The sequence below is a fragment of the Polyodon spathula genome, chromosome 33, assembly GCF_017654505.1.
Source record: "Polyodon spathula isolate WHYD16114869_AA chromosome 33, ASM1765450v1, whole genome shotgun sequence".
Lineage (NCBI taxonomy): Eukaryota > Metazoa > Chordata > Actinopteri > Acipenseriformes > Polyodontidae > Polyodon > Polyodon spathula.
This window is the reverse complement of record NC_054566.1, coordinates 2853271-2871174: the sequence shown is the minus strand read 5'-3', so window position 1 is coordinate 2871174 and position 17904 is coordinate 2853271. Positions and strand designations below refer to the sequence as shown.

At 41.7% G+C, this 17904-nt stretch overlaps 2 protein-coding genes across 3 annotated transcripts in view; one reads left to right on the top strand and one right to left on the bottom strand.

Annotated features, from left to right (window-relative positions):
* Positions 1 to 579: 579 nt before the first annotated feature.
* LOC121303587 (cyclin-dependent kinase 9) lies at positions 580 to 5314 on the bottom strand. Its single transcript, XM_041234375.1, has 8 exons — positions 5222 to 5314; positions 4946 to 5059; positions 4391 to 4472; positions 3705 to 3795; positions 2838 to 3004; positions 2392 to 2563; positions 2045 to 2193; positions 580 to 1881 (listed from the first exon to the last, which is right to left on the bottom strand). The coding sequence occupies exons 1-8, from the start codon at positions 5260 to 5262 to the stop codon at positions 1516 to 1518; spliced, it is 1182 nt and encodes a 393-aa protein (XP_041090309.1). The 5' UTR covers positions 5263 to 5314; the 3' UTR covers positions 580 to 1515.
* A 922-nt stretch (positions 5315 to 6236) lies between these two features.
* Positions 6237 to 17904, top strand: part of LOC121303563 (protein crumbs homolog 2-like) — a 99400-nt gene continuing 87732 nt past the window's right edge. The window contains exons 1-2 of one of the 2 annotated variants that reach the window (XM_041234350.1): positions 6237 to 6514; positions 14885 to 14971. In XM_041234350.1, the coding sequence (XP_041090284.1) occupies positions 6460 to 6514; positions 14885 to 14971 (142 nt within the window). In that variant the 5' untranslated portion in view covers positions 6237 to 6459. Of the gene's footprint in view, positions 6515 to 11241; positions 11344 to 14884; positions 14972 to 17904 lie in introns of those variants that run through there. The other variant, XM_041234349.1, reaches the window with a different exon arrangement.

Sequence of the window (17904 nt, the reverse complement as noted above, 5' to 3'; positions counted from 1 at the left end):
ATATATAATGAAGCTTTAAATTTGCTTATATAAAACAAAATGCATACTTATTTGGTTAAGTTTGTGCGCATAAACACGCATATACACCCTCTCCCTCCATACTGTAAATTCAATGTAGATCACTATTACTCTTCTCTGTGTAAACAGTAAGACCCCACAGGGTAGGTGATATTGGTCAAGGGTTTTATTGCACTTAGAAAAAAAAAAAAAAAGTTGTCACATTTTTTTTTGGTGGTGGTCTTGTGTTCAGCTCTGATGGTCACTGCTGATGAGTACGTGGATCAAGGATGTCTGTCCAGATGATAAGACACTTATGCTGGTTTTCTGGTCATCTATTCAAAGTTAATGTACCCCCCTGCCAAGGGTACTAGCCAGAGATGCCAGGAAATAAAAAGCCAATTTTCAAAATGAAAAAGAATGTACCGATACACCTACATACAAGCACCATATAGCCTCAGATCTGTACACTTACCGTGTGTTAAGGAATGTCCCAACCAAGTTAATTACATTTGGATAGGCAGCAATCCAATTATAAGTAAATCTCCCAAAGTTGCAGGGTTGGGTACACGGAATAATAACCATGGTCAAAAGGTGCCGAGATCAGAACAAACAGGTTTTATTATTATACATACCATACATAGCATGGAGTACAGGAACACACCAATCTAGTCTTTTTATAAGGATACAAATAACAACACTACATTCATATCAACATTGCTGTACAATGTTAAAAAAACAACATCTCGTTACCAGTTGTATAGCACCATCAAAAAAAAAAAAACATCTAGCTGTGAAACCGACTACCTGAAGTTTCACGTCCTTCAAAGGGGTGCGCACTGGAAGTGCTACGGCACTGATCACATCCCTCAAACTATAGTGGTCCCTGTTCCTGAAATCTGCTCAGATTAAACTTCATCCCTATAAAATACCAGATATTACAACAGAATAATCAGTTACAGCTATCTTATTTGAAATAAAATAAAAAGCCTTTTGGGGCAGTTTTGGCAGTTTCACCCTCCCCCTTCACCCTCCTGAGTCAGGAGCAGAAGCAGGCTGTCCCACTGCCACTATCCCTGTCCTGGGGACACGTGGGCTCCTGCTAAGATCTCATCATCTCCTGTTCTCTGCCTCTACCCAACTGATCATCTGAAATAAACAGCCTTGGTCCAAAGCAAATGAGACCAGCCTCCAAGAGGTTAGTCTCTATAGGAAACCTATCCTTTGCCTGAGAAAATGTATGAATCCTTTGTCTAAAACCAAGAAGGTACAGTAAATCAAGAGGGGAAAGTTCTTCAGAAATCCAAACAGAATGAAGTATCTCATAAACCCACCTTAATGTGAAAAACTGTACCTCATTAAAGCAAGGTTGAATTGCACTTTTAGACTGACAGTATTAAAAAAAAAATAGGGTACTTTTCTGAAGTACTCTAAAATCCTTCAACTCCTAGGTGCCTAATCAAACTCTCAAGACAATGGGGGGGGGGGCAGGTTGGATTTGCTGTTCTGATTAGCCAATCAAAACACTCGGTCAAATTCTGTCTGATTGGTGGTGGCTGGGTTTCTGTTCTGATTGGCCTGCTGCTGGGGCACGTGTCCGCCCCTGCGTCTGGGTGGGGCCAGGTACTCAAACATTGATTGGTTGTGGGTGGAGAGCATGTTCTTGAGGTCGGAGGGCATGGGGTCCGACCAGAAGAAGTCGTGGTTGAGAGCATCATCACTATCCACTCGCTGGGATGGGTCCAGGACCAGGAGCTTGTCGATCAGGTCCAAGGCGTAGGGGTCCTTCACATAGGCCTTGAGCCGGTCCTTCACCTTCCGCTTCTGACCCTTGGGAAGCTCCAGCTTTTGGTACAGCTCGTACTTATCAACGTTGGGCCACACCTGTGGAGAAAATGGACTCCTTAAATCCTTGTACACTGCCACTTTATTATCTGTGCATTCTCAGACGGGGGCGAAAACATCCAACTCACAAGAGCGTGTAATACTAGAAATATTATCATTTACATTATTAAAAATGCAGTCTTTCCCATGTGCACTACCCTACCTCAGGAGTGACAGAGCCACAGAGCTGGCTGATGAGTGTCAGCTGGTGCTGCTCAGTGTTGCCCTGCATGATAGGGCTCCGGGTCCACATCTCTGCTGTGATGCAGCCTGCTCCCCACAGGTCAATGGGGGGGCCATAGTCTCGCTCCCCTGAAGACAGAGGAGAAACAGCTCTAACACACTGCAGCGGGGACCATCAATCTTCTGGGTATTTCTGACAATCATGAAAATATCTCCGTCTTACCTCTTCTGATATTGAGAATTAAAGTGTATTATCCTTTTTCAAGTAACTTATAAGGGAGGGAGCTCATCTTTAAATATTGACCGTTGGTCCAAAATATTTCTTACCCAATAGCAGCTCTGGGGGCCGGTACCACAGAGTGACCACGCGGTTGGTGTAGCGGTTAGGCTGACTGTTCTTTGCTAGGCTGAAGGCTCGGGCCAATCCGAAATCTGCCAGCTTCAGGACCCCGTCTCGTGTGATCAGGACGTTTGCAGCTTTCATGTCTCGATGCAGAATCTGCAGGATAGAGTACATTTATCAGCACACTGTAAAGACCACTGTAACCTTTTCAGTGCCACTGACAAGAGGTCTCATTTTACTTTCTTTCTTTAAAGGTTGTGTGATAAAAATAAATCGCAATCAGAGTCCCTTGGTTGATACCGATTTCTGACTTCCTGTCTCAATCTAAATGTTATCACTACAGGGTTTTCTCTGGTGTTTGACAGTATCCCCCCATACCCAATCCCCACCATAGTCCATCACAAAATCAAACTGGTTAGTGTGGCCTCACCTTATTCCTGTGAATGTAGTACAGCCCATTCAACAGCATCTGCATCACTTTCTTGATTTCGGCTAGGGTGAACTTGACATTGGCATTGCTGAGCAGCCCTGCCAAATCGTGTTCACAGAAGTCAAACACCAGGTAGATGCTTCCCTTGTAGCGATTGTACTGGGTGGCTGTGAGATGAAGACAAGGTTACACACAATGATCAGATTCTGGTTTTTAACGATAGGGGATTTTAGTGTCTTCAAAGTAATGACGAAGAAAACTTGTCAAACCAAGATGAGGAAATTAAATTACTTTCATGTGATTGTAGCAGTTTCAAACAAAGGAAAACCGCGATGAACAAAATTCAGACATGTCAGCGCCTTTACAAGAAATGAGCAGAAATGTCAGAAGACGAAAGCAAACAGGGAACTTCGAGAAGGACTATGTTAGTTACAGCGTGTTCAGAGTTCTAAGTAGTTCAACAAATACGTGCCTAAAAAAAGTTAGCGCAGAGCCCTGCCTACACCAGGTTTCAAGAGAGATGAAAAATTTTGGTAAGTTTGTGCTTTATAACTACCTAGGCTTAATATTAAAAATGCTTTGATTGCATGTTTGTTACGTTTTTGTTGTTCTGGTTGTTTTGTTTTATTATTGTTATCTTATTAATTTAACACATATTAAATCCCGCTAATAATTGTTGGTCATAGCTTACTGGTGGATCGTAGCGTGCTGAGATCCACCAAAATGGATCGCAGTGTTTGGTGCATTGGCCACCACTGATCTAGACAAAGCAATAAGAGTAGAGTATCCTCAACAAGCCAGCACCTCACACACAGACCCTGCAAATGGTCAGCTCTCACACCCCAAGGTGTGCTGCCAGTTGCCCACCTTTGGTTCTGCAGATCTCAATCAGGTTCACCACATTTTCATGCTTCAGAAGCTGGAGGATCTTGATCTCTCTCAAGGCAGTTATTGGAAACTGAAACAAACAGCAGTTTAGAGGCAGGCAGACGTGGATTTATAAGATGACTGTGCTCATTTTGTTTAAATTATTTAACCAGTAAAGTTTATTATATAGATCTAACTGCAATTACCCCTTTAAAAAGGTGCAATAACCAATGCTTTAACCAACATTTTCTCACCACTCACAAAATTATTGCAACTCCCTTTTTGTTCTGCTTTTTTTTTATTTTTTATATTTGCTTTTACTCTGATGCAGGTAATAAAGCTAAATCATCTTGCCCTACCACTAAAAGTCAAGTTCAAGTAATAGGACCCTACCCAATTATTACACTTGCATAGGAAACAATGAAGGGTCAGATGAGGTCCTATTAAACTTGGAACACAGGGAACTGATAAATAGGCAGAGGAAACCATAGACTTTCATCAACCTTACAGTCTTAAACCATAGACTTTCTTGCAACCTTAAAGTGGAAATAAAGTATGGAAAAACAGTAAGAATGCATCTGAGCATGCACCATAGCACAGCAAGATGTCAAGAATGACCACCTTGGTCCTGTGTACAGTTCAGCATCCTTACCACTGTGGTCCAGTGAACAGTTCAACATCCTTACCCCTTCTTTCTCATTTTCCATCAGCACTTTCTTCAGTGCAACTTTCTTGCCAGTTTGACGGTGCTTGGCTTTGAACACCTCCCTGGAGGCAGAGGCGGTTTGTGATTAATAAAGCAGCTTAATGACACAATGTTCCTGTTTTGTTAACCCTAACTGCTAATTGCTCATCAGCTGTCCTACCCAAATGAGTGTTAAAGAGGGTTTTTAAAATCCACGTTTACATTACTGTGCTGAAAAGAGTTTGGTTCCTTATTTGCTGTATAGTAGGAGACATGATTTGATTTAAATGGGAAGAGATTACACATGTATAGTCTCTGTAGACTAAATGTGTCATTTTCTAGTAGTATGGGTAACAAGATCCAGCCCGTTTTCAATCTGTAACTAATACGTACACTTTTCTTTGTTTTACACCAAGCCTGATTACTTCATTCCCCTCACGGCGACTGTCTGAAATTGTCTTGTGTTGCAGACGTCTTTGTTAAACTCCCCACTGTCCAGCTCGTACTAGTCACGTACATATGACACCAATATCGTTTCAGTGCGTCTTCCTCTTACCCAAAGGTGCCCTGTCCGATCTTGGCGAGCTTCTCGTACTTGGAGAACTCATCGCAGAAAGGGAACTCCACTCCATCGTAGTATTTGGACATGATGGCGGCCTCCCGGTCGGGCCTGTGTGAGACACAGGGCGCTCAGCGCACGATACTTCGCATACACATCACTTGCAAGCCCATGTAAGGCTTCTACTGTATATTATACACAGTAATTAAGTCCATTAAAAAACAAAATGTAGACAGAAGCAGTATGTTTTCATTTTTAATTTACAATACTTACTTCTCAGCGCCACCGGAGCTTCCGGTCCGCTCTCGCTGCATCCTGGATGTTGTTCGTTTGTTTTTTTTCCACCGACGTCTTCTGGGGGTTGTGGTTCTTTTTTTTTATCGTTCCGTTTGTTCATGTGTATTAAGTTTATTTGTGTATTAAGTGTATTTTTTCTGTGATGATATTTTAAAGTAAAACACGAGGCATACATTAAAAAAAAGATGTGTTCAAAATACAAACACGTTCCTTTTAGGTTTATTTTTGTTATTCTGTGTTTCCAGAAGATAACCCTTTTTTTCTGGAGTACCTAAAAATATCTGCCAGCACAGGCCTATATTAATAATTGTACCAGTCAATGTATGAATTGTACTGCCTTAATAAGTTTTTGGCTTGATTTTAAAATTAAATTAAACGAAAAGACTGATACCATATTATAATGAATTTCTTTTAAAATTGTATGTTTTAGGTTGCAATGCGAAACAACAATTTAAATAAAATAGGGTACAGTTAACGTATAATTTTTGTAAAGTATATACTTTGCAAATTTCCAAACAACTGCAGCACTACGACCACACAATACAAATTGCAGTTCATGCATCACAGTATTGTAATGGGATTGCCACCTGTCCCGGAATTGGCATCTGTGTCCAGGCAGCCAAAGCTACTCGGCTCCGCTGATTTTCAATGGAGACTATCGTCATACTCCGCACAAAGGTATCTGGTATAGAGAGAGTTCGGGGGAATATTTTCCATGAAGTCAATGGAGCCGTGAAAAAAAATTGCAGTTTTTTTTAAAAATTTTTTTTTGGTTTTTGTTTGTTTGTTTTTTTTTTTGCAAATTTTTTGCTTTGTTAAAAATAAATCTAACTTTTGAAGTAGTATTAACATTTGCGCAAGGTCTCAAGAAAACGGCATCACAAGCAAATTATGACAGCACGTAATTATTATGAAAAAGGGTATTTTCTGAGCGTGTCTTTATGCAGCGCATGCGCATAAACATCGCAAGCTACGACTGCATGCAAGTCCAGGTGTGCGAAACTCATCATCATGTCTTTTCCACACAGTGTGTAATTATTGATATTCTTAACGTTAAGCTTAAACCATTTTAACCAGGTTTTAAATTTAGGTTGTTAGACAACAGTGATTTTCAGAGATAGAAGTCGCCAAAATGTATCATCACAACATAAGACACAAGCAGCTGAATACAGGACGCTTCTCTCGTCCTGAAGTAGTCAGTGGTGGCGTTCTTCATGTCGTGCAGATTTCCACATATCTGCACAGTTCTGGACATACAGGATGCGTTAAGTAAGTGAGCGGCTCAGTAAAATAATCATGTTTTCGAATTTGTATCACTGAATTAATTTTTTTTTTTTTAATGTAGAGCTGTTTTACGGTTATGTATTAATGTATTATTATTATTAGGTTTGTATTGTTCATAATTTTCATTATGTTGGTATTGTCGGTATTAAACACAGCCAGATATGAGGTTGTGCGCCTCTTTTGGAACGCGCACAAACTAGCCAATCGTCCAGATAGTTTAGGATCCGAAAATCCTGCAGTCTGAGTGGAGCCAGTGCTGCATCCACGCACTTTGAAAATGTGCGGCTGCCAGCGAGAGGCCAAATGGCAGCACGCATTTACTTTCTTTTCGCGGGACGGATCGGGAAGCGTCTTGCAGGTCGATTGATGTGAACCAGTCGCCCGGATGGACGGACTGGAGGATACGCTGTGCTGTCAACATGTTGAACTTACTCTGTTGGCGGAACAAATTGAGGACACTGAGGTCCAGAATAGGTCTGAAATCGCAGTCCCTTTTGGGCACCAGGAAGTACCCGGAGTAAAAGCCGCTGAGTGCATTGCTTGGATCTACCAAGCGCACAGCGTTAATCTGTTGAAGATTGGCAATCTCCTGTTGAAGGAGTATCGCTTTCATGGGCTCGACGGTGGTGCAGATCACAATCTTGAAGGGTGGTGGACCTATTCGAAATTGTAGAGCATATCCGTGTCTCACTGTTGTTGTGCCTTTGGTCCGTCCAAGCAACGAGGGGGGTCAGTCCGGTTGTGAGGGGGGTTGGTGGCAGCAGGGGCCCCTCAGGGGCGGTCTCCCTTGGGCTTGGGAGGGGGTGGGTGTTTCTTATGCCCTGGCCTCTTATGCCCTGGAGAACCGGTTACCCTTGGCCGGCGGTGGTCCCTTGCAGTGGTGGGCGGTGTTCAGGCCCTGTTGCCCCTGCAGGCTGTGAATGCCACCTTGGGCGCTGGCAGTAGGCAGGAAGGTGCAAAAACTTGGAAGCAACCTCCGTGGCCTTGTGGGACCTTTCAAAGCTCACATCAATGGTTGCTCCAAACGTCTTCCCCAGGGGCATCTAGTAGTGCTGTCTTTTCGGTCTCGACGACCTTGGCCTGTGTTAGCCAGAGATGTCCGCGCGGCTACCAGCGCTGCTAGAGACCTGCCTGATGCCTGATCTAACTCCCCCATTAGGTCGGTCATCGCCGCTGTTACTGCCAGTAACTCCCCTGTGTCTGCCTTCGTTGCCCACTAACCGTCAGTTATACTGCACAGCTTGGACGGGTCAGGTCGGGTCTTTGTCCCCACTGGTGAAGGTGAATCCCTGCACAAGTACTCTGACCGTATCCCCAATGGTGGGGAATGTGCCTAAGCCCGCTTCTTGGGCTCCTGCAGAGTGTAGCAGGGCCTCTGCTGTTCTAGAGGCTGAGGGAGCGGAGGCGGGGTTACTCCAAACGTAACTGGTTACAGCTTCAAGCTTGGAACCCAACAGACCCTGGTGTGCTTAAAGGATTACCGTTATATTATTTAAATGACACATTTGTAGTTGTGTTTATGATTTGAGTGACTAAGTTTAAAGTTTATTATTAAACCGAGACGAGGAGCCCAACGTCCGGGCAAGGCTGACTTGTGTTTATTTTTTAATTTTCTGTTCATTAAACTGTCATTCATTGAAGTACGCTCTCAAGCCTGCTCATTCAAAGTACCACTTGCACCTTGGTTTACTTACCAACTGTGAATGTATCCTTCACTATATATATATAGTTCGCAAAGTGCCCAGCTACGGTGGGCAGATGCCAAATTATCATAGAATTTTATGTCATTTCGGCATCTGCCTGGGCAGTTTCTCAACTGCCCACAGCCACCCGGGCTGATGGCAATTAAAGATTTTTAACAGATACAGTATAATACTAATAGAGAGTGAATTACCTCTGTTGCCTTTAAGCGCAAAAGTGCACCACCATCGAGCCACGCATTGCCATGTTTATCTAAATAACTTAAATACTTTCTGACAACGCTAGTTTAGAGCAATGGTACTCAACAAAATATCAATGCGCAAGGTTACTGTCATCATGGGTTACATATAGAGGTTAGAATAATTGGGGGGAAAAAAAACGAGTCCAGAATAAAATGCAACAATATTTTAAAGTATTCTTATTGCAGTAATGCAATATAGATCTCTGTGCAGAGTTCCGTTGAATAAGAGATCATTCAATATCAGCAAGAGACTAATAATCACAGTTGAAACGTGTAAAAGCCACCCAGTTAAATATAGTTACCTGAAACTCAGGAAGAACGTAGTGCTAAACAACTCATTTATCATAGAAATATTAGTCATATTTTGGGAATACAACTGGAATAGAGAGGAAGGCAGACCCTTTCAAGGGGCAGACCTATAGCCGGAACCTACCCGGTTCCGGGTGCCAAAGAGTGCCTCTCTTCTGACTGAGGAGATACATGCGCAGTGGGCTGGCCATGTAACAGCTGGCACAGGGTTGAAAAACCAGATTCTCCTGGGCCACTTGGGGCCCACTAGGAGAACTGACACCTCCTCTAACCTGACCTTTTCGAGAAAGGCTGGGAGCAGCGGTATAGGTGGGAAAACGTACAAAAACACTTTGGGCCATTTGTGCATTAGGGTGTCTACACCGAGTGGACCGCCTAAGCAGTGGAAGGAGTACCACAGGGGGCAATGTGTGGTTTCTGCCGAGGTGAAGAGATCGACCTGCACCTTCCCAAACTGTTCCACTATCTAAGGCAGGAGTCTCCACTCTGATGGATGCAGACCCTTCCTGGAGAGGACATTCGCTGCCCAGTTCACCACTCCGGGAATGTGCGTTGCCCGCAGGGACAGCAAGTTCCTCTGAGCCCATGTTATAATAGCCTGAAGGCCATGCGATTTGCAACCCTGGGGACCATAGGCCACCCTGGTGGTTGACATATGCCACCACTGTTGTGTTGTCCGTCCGGATCAACACATGTGTACCACTCAGCACCAGGAGGAAGTGGTGGAGAGCAAGGGAGACCGCCTGCAACTCCAGCGTGCTTATGTGCAGGGATGTCCAGTGGTCCGGCCAGGATCCACATACTCCTCTGCCTTCCCAGAACACCCCCCAGCCCAAGTTGGAGGCGTCTGTTGTCACCACTTTGCGGTTTAACACTACTCCCTTTCGCACATCTTTGCGCAGGTGAGAGGTCGTCCTCCACCAGCGTAGGGCTGCCGAGCACACGGGAGACACAGCCAACGGTATCTGTCGCATTAGGTGTTGAGGTAGAACACATTGAGCCACGCTTGTAGCGGGCCACTGAATGGCTGATATGGCTGCGGCCATCAGACCCAATAGTTTCTGGCACAATAGGAGGGTGACCTGCGATCCCTGTTGGAACAGGGAGAGGCAACCCTGTACAGCTGCAACTCTGTCGTCTGATGTGTGCATCGTACTGGAGTCCAGCCGGAGCCCCAAATACGTCGTGCACTGCACTGGTGTAAGCCTACTCTTTGCATCATTGATGATGAGGCCCAACCTCACCAGATGCTCTGTCATAACCGTGGTGCTGGCCACTGCTCCCTCTTGCAACTGGGAACAGATCAACCCCTCCTCAAGATAGTTTATTACTCTGATCCCCTGCAGCCGCAGGGGGGCCAGGATAGCATGCACACACTTTGAAAACGTAAAAATAACAACAATAATAATAATAATAATAATAATCCACTAAAGACCTGTAAAGATAGGAACACAAGCGTGTATTAAGGTAGGCTTGCAGCATAATAAAAAAACAAACAAACGTGGTTTTAAAATTAATAAAAGCAATAAGTATCATCTTTATTAACACATTTATTTATTGTTCACCCTCAAAACGTGTACATTGGTAAACATGGACAATCAATCAAATATTAACCAGCAACGAGTCTTCATTGCAAAACAACCGCATGAAATACTGTGTCAATACGAAGAAAAATGCAACCCTGTAAATATTGAAAACTGTGGTCCACAACACACTCAAAAACGCTTCAAACTGTTTTTAAGATTAACAATAAAATCACTACAAGTACCAGTTTTATCACAAAAGCAAAGCAAAGGCGACTACTTTTTGGTGCACTTGATAGGATTATAAATCAACCATTGATGTAAATGGGACTGAAAAATACTGATTCATTCAATGGTGGATTACAAACCTATCAAGTGCTTACAACGTGTACATTGATAAATAAGCACGCTGGAAAAAGAGCAAAATACGAATATTCATTGCAACACTCAAATGCACGAAATACTGTCAATACAAAAAAAACCCCAAAAAACACGTACACATGCACTACAAGGCAACCCTATCAATATCAGAAAACAAGTTTGTATTTGGGTTACTTTCAGCACGCTCAAACAAGCTTCACAACTGGTTGGAATCTTGTGTACATCGCTTCACATTATATACATTGTCATTGTAGTTTAATTTGTAAACACATCATCCATGCTGAAGAGGTTCTGTTCTGCTCAAGCAACATCATCTTTTGACCAGCGAGTAAAGCCTCACTGCAGTACTGCAGTGCTTGTCTACAGGCACCAGTCAACAGCACGCTGAGTGACAACGGCAACAGCCCTTGATCTCCTGTCAAGTGAATTCTGAGACTTGCTCTGCAGAACTACAAGCCCCACAAGCCATCGCAGCGCTCTCTCTCCTCCCCGCAGCGAGCTGTGGAAGTCACACAAAACTACAAAAGCATGTGTGCCTGCGTACAGGTCTGCAGGTGCTCCTGCGGGATGTCTCCAGTGCGCAGATTAATACCACTTTATCATGGGCTGTAATAGTAAAACAAGAGGTCAATTCAGTTTTTTGATCGCGCTGCTTTCAGGTAGGTGACTTTTTTTATCTACTCGTACAGCTCGGCAATATTGCAGATTAGAAAACGTGAGAAAAGGCGCAGAGTGCTTGAATTCCGTTATATTATTGCGGTTATATTTTTTGCAAGGTGAAACGTTATTTATAGATTCAAATTTAAGACTGTTTAATTAAATAATATGTGACTTAGGTAAACAGTTACCTTTTTCAAGTTGGTTTCAGTGACCTACCCAAACCTTGAGAGATTTAATGTCATCAAAGTTTACAGCTGGCGGCAATTTTGTATCTTAATATTTGTTCACGATGCGCTTAAGTTGTAATATTGTATTAAAAACGTTCGTTTTTTTTTTTTCTGCAGCAATATCGCTGCATTGCACATGAATGAAGTTTATCAAATTCCAAACCTTCTCTAGTTTCATTCCAAATGCAGTAGTAGCTGGTGTGCAGTCAGAGTGCTGGACAGGGCTGGAGGTTTCATAGTAGCCGGTCGTGCTGGTGGTATGGTGCTGAGGAGCTGGAACCCCAGAGCGAACGTTTCTGTACGCATTCCACGACTGAAATACAGGGATGTAATATATTTATATATTTTATGGTTAATATATATTGTATAAGCAGTAAGGTAATGTGCAATTTCCTTCAATCTTTGTTCTACAGTAAAAATAAAAACAATGATTATGGAGTACCTGTACATAATAAATCCAGATTAAAAAAAAAATAGCAATGCAGCTGTAAACTGTTTTGTGTAGAGCGTACAAATTCGCAAAGTGACACAGCTGCGTTTTTCCTATTGGTGTAACCCCTAATTTATACTGAGAGCTCATCACCGTGTCTTATTCTCAAGGGACTGCTTTCATCCAGCAGAAGAAGACTGAACCAAAATGCATTCAAGTAATGCAGAAATAAAATGTTGATTAACGGAATCGCAATGACACAAGAAATGACCAGTTACCAAGATGGAAAGTATAGCATTTCTTGTAGCGCTAATATGTCTGCTTTGACATATTTGAATTTCTCTGGCCTGAATAGAACATGGCCATGTGTGTAACATATACAGACATGTGTGTTTCATGAAGGTCAGGAAATACACTCTAACTATATTTGAAATATGATCAGAGCTTTTTCTGTGGTATTTCTGAAAATTATTTTTCATATGGGTAAGCAGGTTATTTAGCTTACCATACACTCTAGATGTTAAACACAAGGTCCCATACATGACTGTAAACTTGCTTAAAGCAATATCAAGGACTGATTAACAAGAGAGGCCCAAAACTTTAGAACAAAAAAAAAAAAAAGCATTTAAAAGAAGTTCAAATCTGAAATGCCTCAACAATAGCAGTGGTTGTGAGAACCAGGAACCCTGGCATAACACTGTCAATCAGGGCGTACCGCTCACTTACTTAAATAATACATATTATTTTCCTTTCACACGTTAACAGTAGATCTCCTAATTCTTTTGGGAAATCATCCTTGAAATGTTGAAATAGTTTCACAAACATAAAAACCCTTATACAGTGTGTGTGTATATATATATGTATATATACAGTATATATTGTTCTGCAATATTTTGTATTGTTTGTATTCAAAGCTACACCAAATGAAAGCTTTGAAATGGTTGAGTCTTAACCCTCCTTATGAAGCTGGTAGTTCAGTTGTTATTCATTTCTTTCGGTATTGCATCATTCAGAAGGTTATCGTAGGGTTTTGTATCAGAGTGTCTGAACTACCTAGCAGACTTCACCAGGCATAAAAGGCAATTTGCAATTGAGAGCAGTATACTGTAGTACTTTTGTAGACTTGCTATACGAAATCTAGTAAGAAAGTCGCCAGCGGACTGTCTTGGTACAAAGAGGTTGTAAATCTACATTTAAACCTGCTTTGTTTAAAGTGCACTGTCCATTCATCTTCATACTTTGGTATTTATTTGACATTTTACATAGTATTCAATTACAGTGGTTTACAATGCGTTTAGACTACACATTATGAAAATCAAAGTACTCCGAATATCCTTTAGTAAATGTCTATGTCATTTTTATTTTGGTTTAAATATTGAAATCTTTACAGCCTTAATTTTGCCAGCTTTTGCAACACCAAAAAATGATATACCCCATAGATCAAACTATGATGGGAGAGCTTTTATTATGAATTAAAAATCGTAAACTGAATTCACAGTACACACAATTCAACACCAAAACTTTAAAAACAAATTACTGGGTGAGAATTATCTACAAAATAAAAACAACACGGAATATTAACCAATAAGTTCTTAATTTTAACTGAGTTCTGTCTTCTGCAAACATGTGAGGCTGCAAGACATAGCAACAAAGGCTCCAGTGCAAGCATGTTCAACTCTTGAATTCTTTTGCATATATTTGCTATGAGTTGTTTGGCATGCGATGCTAAAGCCTACAGAGGTATTCCACATAGTAGTAGATCAGTATAATTAGTGCCCGGTGTGGTGTCGGCAGAACACTGAAGCAGTTAATAATGTAGAGTACAGATTATCCTAATGTTAGATTACAGACCAGTTGCTCAGCAACTAAATGCTTGAATCCAGCTCACTGATGGAAAATAGAGAACGCATTCATAGCTTTCTTTGACCAAACCCTTGAGATGGTTTTGATAAAACTCCTTTTAGACGGCTGTAAATGTTTTCTTTTACCATTACTGTCTGCTGTGCAACAATAGCATTTTATTTGTGTAGCATTTACAAAAAATGTACTGAGGCCAGCTTGACTATTTACAGAAATCTGGAGGGGGATACATAAGAGCCTTTCATTGCCGTTGTTCTTGGAAAGTGTGTTGAGTTCTTTGAAAGACGCCAGTGTTAAAACATTGCATAGCTCTCCAGATAATACCAGGTCTGGAAACCCAAGGAGTCGGGTAAAGTGAGAAGGGGTTTTTAGAAGCTGTGGAGAAATAAGAGAGAATTATATCTAGGCTTCTTTTTAACATTTATTTTTCAGGGTCTCACAAAATACCATGTTAAATCACATTAGAGTAATGTATTTATTTTTTAAACGGGTGTCAATCACACAAGACACTTGCCTATTGTTGACTTTGGATACCAGTATCTCTGGCTGTTTCAATTACGATATATATGAGGGTGCTAGTAATGTAATACATATACATCAGGTGCTAGCAATGCAATATATGCATGAGGTTCCAAATAGGGCACGATCAAGGGATGTTTAAGTGAGGCTCACAAAATAAAAGCCAGGGTGGTCAATAATGCATTCATTGTAACATCTCCATTCGTCTTTTGGGTGTTGTGTTTTCAGTCACTCCTTACTTATTTCTACCTCATTCGCTGAGAACCAAGTCAATTAAACAATATGTTTCCTGCCATCTTCTCATTGTCTCACTGGTCCTGTACTGTAAATCATTTTTCTTTAACAACAAGCTGTGGACTTTTCTGTGTCAGTGTAACGACGCTAAAACAAACCCATTCCAAGTTGTGATGATCCTTCTTCTCCTCATGTAATAAATGAAGCACCGGGCTATCATGCAGCCGTGCACGCTCGTGTAAACTGTTTACTGTTTCCTCCCTCCTTTAGGCTTCCTGTCTACATTTGCTGTGAGGTCTGCAGCTCCAGAAGGAGGCCCTAATAGATCAGTCGCCACCGTCTTTAAAAGCCCTGCAGGTATGCCTCCTTTTAAAACCTTTTCCTTGGCTCTTGAATTATTAGGGAGGACAGCTGCTGTAATGAACCCTGCTGATAGAGATAACCTCGGTGAAACTGCTGCGAGGAAGCAACCCAGTCTGAGAAAGCTGCTTATTCATAGAAAGTGCTGTGAGGTACAGTAGAAACCCAGTCTGAGAAAGCTGTTTATTCATAGAAAGTGCTGTGAGGTACAGTAGAAACCCAGTCTGAGAAAGCTGCTTATTCATAGAAAGTGCTGTGAGGTACAGTAGAAACCCAGTCTGAGAAAACTGTTTATTCATAGAAAGTGCTGTGAGGTACAGTAGAAACCCAGTCTGAGAAAGCTGCTTATTCATAGAAAGTGCTGTGAGGTACAGTAGAAACCCAGTCTTAATGCCTTACACATTGGATCAGATAACACATCAGAATTTAACATGCGTCTAAACAGAAAAAAAACAACGACGTGCATTCCCTATTGCACCTTGCACACTGAGTCCGTAATTGTGATACGATGGTGGTGCATCAATTGACCAATGAAAAACAACTGGGAAGACTAACCCTACACTCCACGAACCAGTGATAGAGTGACTAAAACTACGCTAATACTGACATGGTTTTAAAGTTAAAGAAACTGAAAGGATATTAGAAAAGTTACATTTTAACAAAGATAGAGGAGCAGGGACATGGGAATGTAAAGAACAATAACAATAGCTGTTTTATATGTAGGTCATAAAAGGACTGGTATAAAAATAATTGCTGTTAATTGGCCTTGTATTCGTTGGTTGTCTTTCAGATGTTTGGGATACTGATGGTACTTTGTTAATGAAAGCCGTGCAGCAGCTGACGTACGCAGAGGAGTGAGAGTGATAATATCTCAGCATTTAATTACATTTCAAGTTTACGAGCCGTTATTATTGTAGACACTAGTGTCATCAGAGAGACTCAGGAGAGGATCCTGTTACATTATTTCATGATATTAACCTTAGGCCACATTGAGAACATATACATATTATGCCATGTTGTTTCTGCTTATGTAATTACTTTACAAGCTTACAAACTATTCACATCCCTTTTAAATTGCTGACCCTGCGTCTGAAAAGACTCCTTTAATCAGGATGTTTTACCTGATGGTAAATGATAATGAGCAGATCCAGCAGTGGAGAGTGGCTGGGTTTCACATTTTTCTCACCCTATTTAGGTAGTACAGTTCTTAAAGCCCAAATGGAGTTAGCCACCAGACACAATATGAGTCAATAAATAAATACGTATGTATTACTTTTCTTGATGCAATAAAAGCAAAACAATAGGCAAGTGTATGTTAATAAACTATAATAATAAAGTAACAGACAAACTAACATTAATAAAACGAAAGCAAAACAAAACAGTCAAAAAGCTTAAATCGCTATATAAATTAGCTGGCGGTTGTGGTTTGTGTTCAGTATCACAATGGCAGAGAAAAAAATTATGGCCGTTACTTAGGGTTAACAACATTAATAAACTAACTGTCAAACTAAATTACCACAGCACCCCTGCACACGTTACAAAATACAACAGCAATATACAAGAATGATATTATTTAACAGAATGGTGAAGCAACTCAACAGAACGGGAAACACCAAATTGCTCGGCGACTTGTGTCTAATTCAGATTATTTTCAAGAGCTTGAACAGCTTTGTGTAGCAAGAGAAACAGCGGCGCATTTTGCCGTTTGTTTACTTGCTCTTTTATAGCGATGAGGTGCGCTCGTGGAAATCAGAATACAAAACAAGTCAATGATATGATGGCGGTTCTGGAAAGATTTAATAAACCAGAGAGAAATTCTCCTTCCAAATGCAAATAGTTAATATTAAAATACAGTAGGGTGTATTGATGCAGATGCAGTATGCCTCATTTGGCACTATATATATATATATATACACACACACACACAAAAAGTACCAGGAAGCTAAACAAAAACCCAGAGATAACGTTACACAAATAAAAGTAAAATAAAAAACATTTCATAAGAAAACGCTGTGTACTGTCTTTGTATTATTTGCTAAATATTTTGGACTGCATATATATATTTATTAGAAACCTATTGTGTATACACACACACGCACACACACACACACATCTGTAGAGCAGCTCAAACCCATGAAACTGAACAGATCCTCCTGCACGTGTCTGCAGAGCAGCACAAACACATGAAACTGAACAGATCCTCCTGCATGCGTCTGCAGAGCTGCTCAAACCCATGAAACGAAACAGATCCTCCTGCACGCGCCTGCAGAGCTGCTCAAACCAATGAAACTGAACAGATTCTCTTGCACGCGTCTGCAGAGCAGCACAAACACATGAAACTGAACAGATCCTTCTGCATTCGTCTGCAGAGCTGCTCAAACCCATGAAACCGAACAGATCCTCCTGCACGCGTCTGCAGAGCTGCTCAAACCCATGAAACTGAACAGATCCTCCTGCACGCGTCTGCAGAGCAGCTGAAACCCATGAAACTGAACAGATCCTCCTGCATGCGTCTGCAGAGCAGCACAAACACATGAAACTGAACATCCTCCTGCATGCGTCTGCAGAGCTGCTCAAACCCATGAAACTGAACAGATCCTCCTGCACGTGTCTGCAGAGCAGCACAAACACATGAAACTGAACATCCTCCTGCATGCGTCTGCAGAGCTGCTCAAACCCATGAAACTGAACAGATCCTCCTGCACGTGTCTGCAGAGCAGCACAAACACATGAAACTGAACATCCTCCTGCATGCGTCTGCAGAGCTGCTCAAACCCATGAAACTGAACATCCTCCTGCACGCGTCTGCAGAGCAGCTCAAACCCATGAAACTGAACATCCTCCTGCACGCGTCTGCAGAGCAGCTCAAACCCATGAAACTGAACAGATCCTCCTGCACGCGTCTGCAGAGCAGCTCAAACATGTGAAAC

Coding starts and splice junctions, on each gene's coding strand:
- LOC121303587 (XM_041234375.1), bottom strand. CDS start 5,262: ATGCAGCGAGAGCGGACCGGAAGCTCCGGTGGCGCTGAGAA. Junction 3,796..4,390: donor TGGAAAATGAGAAAGAAGGG/GTAAGGATGTTG, acceptor TGTTTGTTTCAG/TTTCCAATAACTGCCTTGAG. Junction 3,005..3,704: donor TGAGATCTGCAGAACCAAAG/GTGGGCAACTGG, acceptor TTCATCTCACAG/CCACCCAGTACAATCGCTAC.